The sequence below is a fragment of the Pygocentrus nattereri genome, chromosome 10 (genome assembly GCF_015220715.1).
Source record: "Pygocentrus nattereri isolate fPygNat1 chromosome 10, fPygNat1.pri, whole genome shotgun sequence".
Classification (NCBI taxonomy): Eukaryota; Metazoa; Chordata; class Actinopteri; order Characiformes; family Serrasalmidae; genus Pygocentrus; species Pygocentrus nattereri.
This window is the reverse complement of record NC_051220.1, coordinates 19,322,590-19,332,563: the sequence shown is the minus strand read 5'-3', so window position 1 is coordinate 19,332,563 and position 9,974 is coordinate 19,322,590. Positions and strand designations below refer to the sequence as shown.

Below are 9,974 nucleotides of genomic sequence, written 5' to 3'. Positions count from 1 at the left end.
AATAAAAGGGCAGTTTTACTTCAAATCACTAGGCTAGGTGAGGTATGTCTGATCAATATAAAGTTCAAATAAACATATACCATAGAGACTACAAGCTAAAATATTTGGCCACTGGGCTCATTATGTTTAATGTTCAGGCCACAAATCAGAAAAGTGGATATTCTAATTAGAGTAGAAGAGATTATCTAAAAATCAGGTGAAATAAAAGAACTGAATCAGATATTTTTGCCTAGGAAGTTGAAAATATGATGTATTTGATGTATTTTAATGAGATATACATATCAATTAATCTTGACATAAAGGTAGTAACCATCAAATATTTGTTCTTCCAAATTGAGTTTTTAGATTTTAATATTTTACATATTTTAACAAGATAGCTCTCACATTAAATATGGAAGGACAAATATTTGATCATTACTACATTTAACAGCATATGCCAGTAAGTATTACACATCCAAAACGGCTGTCCAAAACTTCTAGAATGTAAATGATAAGTATACCCCAAAACAGTACATCACACTGAAGGCGCCTCAAAAAAATGCTCCATTCTGATCGTGAACAAAAATCAGATTTTGAAATGTTTAACCATGCAGCATACATTTAACTAAACTACTTTAACTAAATGTCAGCAAAATGCAACAACAATAACCTCAATAATAATCCAGTACAAATGGTAACTTATAATTAGCACCATGTCCCAAGCTTAATTCTTCCAAAATCAAGACCATCATGAACTTAACCCGACTCCAACTCACTGAAGAGCTTGGTTTTCAGAGCCTGAACTTTGTGTGACAGTTTGTTAGCATCTAGGTCCAGAAAAAGTTTCTGGATTACCTCAAATGTATATCTGAATTTGGGAGGGTAACTCAAGTTAAAGGCATAAATTAATCCAAGCAACAATGCAATGGCAAGAGACACACTGGCAAGGTCTTCCAGAACCACAACACCTTCGATTACCACTCCAACATCCGCAGGATGGTCCATGACTTCAGCTCCCTCGACTCTGGTTGTATAGATCCCCAAGACAGTCCCGTCAATTCCCTGCTGAATAGCGGCCACATCAGAAACCTACAGAAAAAGAAAGATAAAAACAGAAATCGTTTATTCATAGTCCACTATTTCCATATGGGTTTTCAAATACACTACATTGTCAAAGTATCCAAATCATTGAACTCCGGTTCTAATCACTTCAATGGCCAAAGGAGCATAAAAGCAGCAGCTAGTCATGCAGACTGCTTCTACAAACATTAGTGAAAGAACAGGTCGATGCTCTCAGGAGCTCAGTGAACTCCAGCGTGGTACCGTGATAGGATGCAGCACCTGTGCAAGTCCAGTCGTGAAATTTCCTCACTACAAAATATTCCACAGCCAACTGTCAGTGCTATTATAACAATGGAAGCTACAAATGACGGAGCGAGGTCAGCAGGTGCTGAGGAGCATAGCGCACAGAGGGCAATCTCACTACAGACCTCCAAACTTCATGTGGTCTTCAAAATAGCTTAACAGTGCATAAAGAGCTTCATGGAATGGGTTTCCATGTCCTTGCAGCTGCAACCAAGCCTTACATCACCAAACACAAGGCAGGTGAGCGGATAGTTTAGGCAACAAAATAATTAAACACATTTACTAACCATATATTCACAAATGAGATCATCCGGTTCTTCAATCAAGTAGAGACACAGAGCTCTGAGAACTGATTCTCTTTTAACTTCAACGTTGTCACTCTAAGGATGGGAAGAGTAATCAATTAGTGTTTTGTGATACCTATTCCACTTTGTTAAACTATAAGCATTCTAAATTTAACTGGTCATTTAACTGGTTATAATGAGCATCCTTTTCTAGGTTCCCTATGCATTATATTTTTTCCTACCATATTCACCCCACAAAGTATTTATTTTTAAAACTTTCCTGCTCATTTGTCCTTAAACATTTGCAGCTTATGTCTCTTACCTACACCATCTTTGTAACTCAATAGCCATTTCTGCATCTCCTCTCAAATTGTCCACACACCTACTTCAAAGTTAAATTATATTTGAATGCAACCATGAGTACCTGTGCCATGGCCGTCACAAGCTGCATAATCTTTCTTCCTTGGACTCCTCCTCTTTTGGCAAACACTTTGAGAAGTTTTGCAGAGTGAAGATCCAACTTGGAAAAGAACCGCGACAGCAGAGGGACTGTTGTAATCCGCTCGAATTCAGCGCTTACCTACAAACATTCAGATGCACAGAATTTAGACAAAATGTAATTTGTGATTGTGACAAACATACTTATTTTGACACCTGCATTCACTTACCTCTTTTGTTCTAAAAAGAGCAGGCCATCTTGTTTTGAAGTCTGCAATAAGAGGCGATTCATGGATAACTTCATGCCTTCTCAGTGCGAAGGTCTTGTCCATTAGCACTTTCAATGTCTGCTCATTGTCCTTCTTTTTAACTTCTGAAAGAAGGGTCACTCTTACTCTCTCAAGACTCTCAGCAGTTTCGCCACTTGGAAATGACGTACAGTAGACATCAAAGACAGAGGGCCATTGAGAAGATTTCAAGCTGCTTGCTGACTCTGAGGGAGACTCAAGTGAGGACTCGGACGATGCCCCTGACGTAGATGCAGGAGTTGACAATATGACTGTATCAGAAGAGGAGGATGAGTATGAAGGAGAGAGAACTGGAGAGTGGTTTGTACTGTGGGAGGCAAATATGGAGGAGGAGGGCTACCATCTTGGCACACAGCAACATGGGTAGACGGGGAAGACTCTGAAAAAAACAACCTTTACAGTAGCTTTGTCCTGGAGGTCTGATGGCGACGTAAGGTTCATGAATTCATTGTCAAACTCAGGATTCCTGAACTGCAGTCAAAAACTTCTAGGCAAATTACACTGCCTCTAAACTTCCGCCAAAAGGTCATTCATCAAATGTGGCACACCATCCCGAAGAATTACCTGCTGACAGTTGTCTTCTCCAAGGATGACTCTTAGTCTGACTGAAGAAGCCACTGCCATTTGGACAACACTGAGAGAATGTAGTAAAAAAATATATAGTTTTGCAGGGTTTTCATTGCACAACACAGTCAACAGTAACTGTCACACTTCCAAAACGTCTTTCCTACATTGTGAACTCTATTGTGAAATCTACACATGCACATGTCTTTTTAAAGACACCATATACACTTCCAATGGATATTTATCGACTAAATCACTAAATTCAACAAAGAAAACATCCTTTGTTGGAGATTCTGTCAGCTCAAATGCTCTGAAGTGTTCTCTGTACCATCCGCAAAGTCTTTTTGCTATGAAACCCAAACTCTTTTGAACAACACATATCTTTCACTACTATCTTTTCAACTCTACAAAAAAAACTGGAGTGAAAGAAACCCAACTGAATTTTGACAATCCAACTCAAAGTAGTAATGTTTGCCTAATCCAATTAAAACACTTTAAAGTAATTTATATAAGTAAGGTTCAATGAACAAACAGTCCCAATCTAAACACGTTAAGACATGTTCTTAACTTCCTAGAAAGAGCATAATGACCGTTATCTAGCTAGCCAGCTAACGCTAATATAGCGCTAGCATTAACAAGGTAGTGAACTTATTACCACAAAACACTGACTACACATTCAATAACCCTACGTATAAGTAGCGAATCCAATAAAACACGTCTCGGGCACCCCTAACCTGCATCTGTATTATATTTAAGATCGGCCGCTCGGCCGCGGAGAGCGCCATCGCGTGTAGCGCTAGTATTAGCATAGTGGTGCAGGTGCTACATTTATTGAGACCTTATTACCACACAAAACTCACTACACATGAAATCCGTAGCGAATCCACGGAAATATGTCTCGGGCAACCCTAACCTGCATCCATATTATATTTAAGATATTAAAAATATACGAGACAAAGCCAGATTAACGATAGCCTGCTAGCTAGCTAAGCTAACGCTACCGTATAGCCCGTTAGCACTAAGATAGCTAGAGTTTGAATGAAAGTTGCTACACATGTTTAAAACAAGTACAAATACAAGTACAAGTACAAAAAACGGCACAGTTGGTGTGTATTTACACAAAAAAATGTGGATTTTTAAAAATATTTCGCATTAACCTACCTGAGACGCCAATAAAACCAAAATGTTCGCGCCGCGAAGAAACGCCCTTTCCATTGCGTCATATCCGGCTTCATCCAACTGAAGTAATTACATCGAGTAGATTCAAGGGGAAAAAGCAATTGCGTTAAGTTATGAGTACAATACATAGTCAAGTATGATGAAAAGAACGTTTATTTCAGTTAAAGAAACACTATGCATTCATGTTTAGATGCAAAACATAATTACCATGAGTCATACCAGCATTTTTTAGTTATGTAAAACCAACAGCCATTCAAAACCCCTTTTTTGAGTGTATATATACAACCCCAATTCCCATGAAGTTGGGACCTTGTGTAAAACATAAATAAAAACAGAATACGATAATTTGCAAATCCTTTTCAACCTATATTCAATTGATTACACTACAAAGACAAGATATTTAATGTTCAAACAGATAAACTTTATTGTTTTTTGCAAATAGTCACTCATTTTGAATTTGATGCCTGTAACACGTTCCAAAGAAGTTGGGACAGGAGCAACAAAAGACTGGGAAAGTTGATGAATGCTCAAAAAACACCTGTTTGGAACATTCCCCAGATGCACCCAGAGGTTAACTGGAAACAGGTGAGTGTCAAGATCGGGTATAAAGGGAACATCCCTGAAAGGCTCAATCGTTCACAAGCAAGGATGGGGCGAGGTTCACCACTTTGTGAACAACTGCGTGAGCAAATAGTCCAACAGTTTAAGAACAATGTTTCTCAACATGCAATTGCAAGGAATTTAGGGATTTCATCATCTACAGTCCATAATATCATCACAAGATTCCGAGAATCTGGAGAAATCTCTGCAAATAAGCGGCAAGGCAGAAAACCAACATTGAATGCCCATGACCTTCGATCCCTCAGACGGCACTGCATTAAAAACCAACAGCATTCTGTAATGGATATTACCACATGGGCTCAGGAACACTTCAGAAAACCACTGTCAGTGAACACAGTTCGTCGCTCCATCTACAAGTGCAAGTTAAAACTCTGCCATGCAAAGCAAAAGCCATATATCAACAACACCCAAAAACACCGCTGACTTCTCTGGGCCCGAGCTCATCTGAGATGGACTGACGCAGAGTGGAAAAGTGTCCTGTGGTCTGACGAGTCCACATTTGAAATTGTTTTTGGAAATCATGGACGTTGTATCCTCCGGGCCAAAGAGGAAAAGGACTGTCTGGATTGTTTTCAGCGCAAAGTTCAAAAGCCAGCATCTCTGATGGTGTGGGGGTGTGTCAAGTGTGTGTCAAGTGTGGTGTGTGAAGGCACCATTAATGCTGAAAGGTACATACAGGTTTTGGAGCAACATATGCTGCCATCCAAGCAACGTCTTTTTCAGGGACGTCCTGCTTATTTCAGCAAGACAATGCCAAGCCACATTCTGCACGTGTTACGACAGCGTGGCTTCATAGTAAAAGAGTGCGGGTACTAGACTGGCCTGCCTGCAGTCCAGACCTGTCTCCCGTTGAAAATGTGTGGCACATTATGAAGCACAAAATACAACAACGGAGACCCCGGACTGTTGAGCAACTGAAGTTGTATATCAAGCAAGAATGGGAAAGAATTCCACCTACAAAGCTTCAACAATTAGTGTCCTCAGTTCCTAAACACTTATTGAGTGTTGTTAAAAGGAAAGGTGATGTAACACAGTGGTAAACAAGCCCCTGTCCCAACTTCTTTGGACTGTGTTGCAGGCATCAAATTCAAAATGATGATGATGAAGCCTTTATTGTCATATAGTCACCAAAGTAACCAGCGAAATGTTGATCAACCCGTCCAAGCACATACAGTATGACAGGGGGGAGTTTCCTAAGGAAACTCAGTCTGGGAACAGAGAGAAAAAAACAACTCAGCATTAGCACACGGTTCCACACAAAAATGAGTGAATATTTGCAAAAAACAATAAAGTTTATACGTTTGAACATTAAATATCTTGTCTTTGTAGTGTATTCAAGTGAATATAGGTTGAAAAGGATTTGCAAATCATCATATTCTGTTTTATTTATGTTTTACACAACGTCCCAACTTCATTGGAATTGGGGTTGTAAATATATATACACATGTCTTCTTAAAGGCTTTGAGCTTTGAAAGACTGTGCATGATTAGTTATTGTTCACAAGTCTATTTTAATTGCTTTGCCTTTGTTTTAAAGACTATTCACTCAATTATTATTTGAATTGTTAAAATAATCAATAGATTACTTGATTAATAATCAACAGCCCTACACAGAATAGCTGGAGAGCTCTGTGTGACAGTTCAATGTTTCAGACTTTTCACTTTGGTTACAATAACTCTAGCTTAAGCCCTCTGTATTCTCCAGCTACACGTAGGAGCTTTCCTGGCCTTGTACATGTATGGAATTTCACCATTTCCAAAGCTGCAAGACAGTGCTCCATCTGATCTTCATAATCACTGGGCTTTTGTTTTGACAAGGCTTGTTTGAAATGTGTTGCCATAGCTCCATTTATCCTGGCTTGACTGCATCTCAATAGCCTCGATCCAAGAAACATTTTAATGAACACAATCTAAAACCTCCTTCCATTAGGATCAGTGGGCCTGGGCTGCATCTGAATGGGATACTGATGAGCCTGAACGTTATCAGTCACGAACGGGGCCAATTGGAGCAGTCGCAGAAAAACCCATCACCTCCATTCATCCATGCAGGAACTGTTGTGCTCTTATTTTTAAACAGCCGGCCATCCTTTATTGTTAGCAGGCATTAGCGGCAGTTAGTGGTGATTTGTCGGACGGATGAATGAGTCAAGAATTCGCACTGTCCAGATGTGAAGTCGAGCTAAAGGCATTTTGTGTCTTTGATGGGTTACTTCCTGTTAGACTCAATAAGCAAAGCATTACTCAAGAGTACAGAATAGAGAGGTCGCGCATGTCGCTCAGGCATGGTGAGCAAATTCAACACGCTTTATTAAAAAGTCATCCCTTTCATCCCTTGTGACAGCATGACATGGGATCTTATGGACAATTTACAGTTTGCTATTTATATGATAAGTAGGGAAACAACTGAAATAAAAAGCACAAGCAAAGGAACCTTTTCCCTACTTATAGAGAGCACTTTAGTCTTACCTAGCATGCTCAAGGCTTTGGGTGTTTTTCAGCAATTGAACACTCTCATGAGGGGACCAGCAGCTCAAATAGCTCCAATTATTTAAAACTAAAATAAACTGAAATAGAAGAGCTTAGGCTTGTTCTCCTCCCTGCTATATTAAGTCTTACCCACAAAACTGTCTAAAGACTGTCTCTCAAGTTAGCATGCCTGCTAATCAAACCCATGTCACGTTGCAGCCACCGAAAAGACGCAGTGACCGTGGTGCCCCTGTGACTGAATGATTACTAAAGCTCCTATCTTACTTATTAATGTTTGCTTTAATGAAGACGCCACCCACACAGCTGGAGTAGATGGAGGCAGGGTTAGCCGCTAGCCCCCCAGAGAGCTGTGCGCACGGCAGCAGTCCTGTCTCAAAACGGCAGCCTGTCGTTTAGCATTCAGGTAACGCAGAGGGGCCACTAAATTACTTCAAACCAGCATGGCTGCAGCATGGACTTCTTTTTGCTGCGATTCATTATCTTTCAAGTCACATGACTAAATTAATTAAAAAGCAATTTGCCTACAAGGTGAGTCCATTGAGCAACAGGATTTAAATGTAAAACAGGAAGCCAAAAAAAAAAAAAGTGAGGACAAATTAACGGCAAATTGTTTGAGTCAAATACACACTGCAAAGAAAAACTGCTTTACCAAGCAGGAATGAAACTATTAGAAGAGTTTACCTACATAATTCGTCTAATGACCAGATGGAGGGACCGGATGTGTGGGGGTGGCGCTCGATCATGAATTCAGTGAACAGCTGTCACAACCTCTGTGGAGGGAAAACAGAAAGAGAGGCAGGTGGAAAGAGATTTTCCATTACCAGTTGCTGCCATGCAGCTGCCAATAATTATAGGCAAAGGAACAGTTAGCGTTTGTCAGAAGATATGACAGACGTGGCAGGAAGACAGATAGAAGAGAGAGGACAAAAATAAAGTGACACGAGGGAAAGAAGAAAGAAAGCTGACCCCGACAAAAAAAAAAAAAAGTTCTGCAGGAAGACGGGAAGGATGGCTAGTGATGCTCAGCTCAGTCCCCCAGAGCCTTGCAGTCTGCCAGCTCTTCCCTATAACGATTCAGTCACAGTCACAGTGCGGCGAGAACTGAATCAGCATGCGCACACACACACACACACACACACACACACACCTGCCCATGCAGACCACCAATATAGAGAAGCATTTATCTGTGTAAGCCAAGAATCCAGTAGGGAAGAGAATAAATGCAATAGCATTTATGAGTACAAGGATCATGAATTTGTATTTAGCTTGCAGTGTGAATCCTATAAGCAACCAAATGACCATTAATAAGATTACTAAAAAAAATCTTACCAGGTGAAATTTTCATATGAAAGAAAAATTGTTTAATTGTCTTTATGTAATCTTAGTGCATTTTCCCTTAGAAAAAAATACAATGTGTCTGCAAACGTTTACAGGCACCACATCTAATTAGTGAATTCAGCTACTTTAAGATGCACCTATTACTGACACAGGTGTTCACTTGTGCACAGACAGCTTGCATAATTGTGTAGAAGCACATGAGCATAAAATCACTAGGTCCAATGCCAAGCATCGGAGAGGTGGGTATGAAGCCCCCCAGCACTGGGCTGTGAAGCAGTGGAGCTGCATCCGCTGGAAGGATGGAGCACCGTTCAATGCCTCTGGGTTGGAGTTGAGTGTTTGTGATCCAGAACTGATCATTCAACATCAGGACTTGACCTCACTAATGCTCTCGTGGCTGAATGCAATCAAATCCTCACAGCAATACTCAAACACCTAGTGTAAAGCCTTCACAGAAGAGTACAGGCCGTTACCGCAGCAAGCTCCCTACTAACACCTTTGATTTCAGAGATGAGCGACCCTGTGGACATACAGTGCAAGTACACGTTCTCTACAACGAAGACACTTTAATGTCCAATTACTGTTTATTTGATTAATAAACAGTACCCCCCCCCCCCCCCCCCCCCCCACACACACAATAATGTCCTAAAATCCAAAATATCAACAAAACATGACTGGGGTGTTCAAACTGTTGCATACAACTGACAATTATTAGTCTCCGTTTAAAATTTTGCCTTATTTCAAGGCTGCACTATGCAAGTCTTGGGGATTTTGGAGATATCTCTAGTGGAAATATGTAATTGCACACAACATGCAGAAGAACACTAATGTTGGTTGTGCTTCGGAGCCCCAAAAGCGAATGAATCTGTGGATTGAAAGAGTATTCAAAAAGAACTCAACAGCATCAAATCTTGGTGAAGAACATGTCCTGTCATATCTTCATCAGTATAATGCTGATTTTGCATTTAAACATCGACCTAGACTGTGAGTCTGTGCATGTGACGTTAATACGTAGACACAAAAACAACCCCACACCTGCAAGTTCCATTTCATATTATCACGTTCATATTAAACAGGGTCCCCCCCACCACTTCAAGCAACAGCGTCTTGCAGTCTTCAAAGATGGTATTTGATGTGATTTGAAGGCCTTTTTTAGTACTGAATTTATAGGTTTGTTTCCAATATTCTCAGAAGCTTCCTTGTTATCTCATGTTGTTATCTCAGGGTGATCTAAAATGAATTAAAGGGCACAACAGAATCCAGATTTGTTTCATGATGGCTTTATTGGAGTATGAAGTGTGGTAGTTTGAGCCTCAGATTTCCAGCAGTAGAGTTGAACTAATAGACTTGGATGAGACTTGTATTGAGTCCCGGTTAGAGCTGCCATGATCATGAAATTTTAGCTGATAATT

General features: G+C 40.2%; 1 protein-coding gene across 1 annotated transcript in view; it reads right to left on the bottom strand.

Moving 5' to 3' along the window:
- Window positions 1–445: 445 nt before the first annotated feature.
- The window catches only part of LOC108436748, an 87,261-nt gene continuing 77,732 nt past the window's right edge, over window positions 446–9,974 (bottom strand). Inside the window, exons 2-8 of the mRNA XM_037541871.1 lie at window positions 7,910–7,994; window positions 4,100–4,177; window positions 2,939–3,008; window positions 2,297–2,625; window positions 2,053–2,208; window positions 1,632–1,724; window positions 446–1,068 (exon numbers count right to left, since the gene is read on the bottom strand). Coding sequence (XP_037397768.1) covers window positions 736–1,068; window positions 1,632–1,724; window positions 2,053–2,208; window positions 2,297–2,625; window positions 2,939–3,008; window positions 4,100–4,153 — 1,035 coding nt within the window. The 5' untranslated portion in view covers window positions 4,154–4,177; window positions 7,910–7,994 and the 3' untranslated portion in view covers window positions 446–735. The remainder of the gene's footprint in view (window positions 1,069–1,631; window positions 1,725–2,052; window positions 2,209–2,296; window positions 2,626–2,938; window positions 3,009–4,099; window positions 4,178–7,909; window positions 7,995–9,974) is intronic.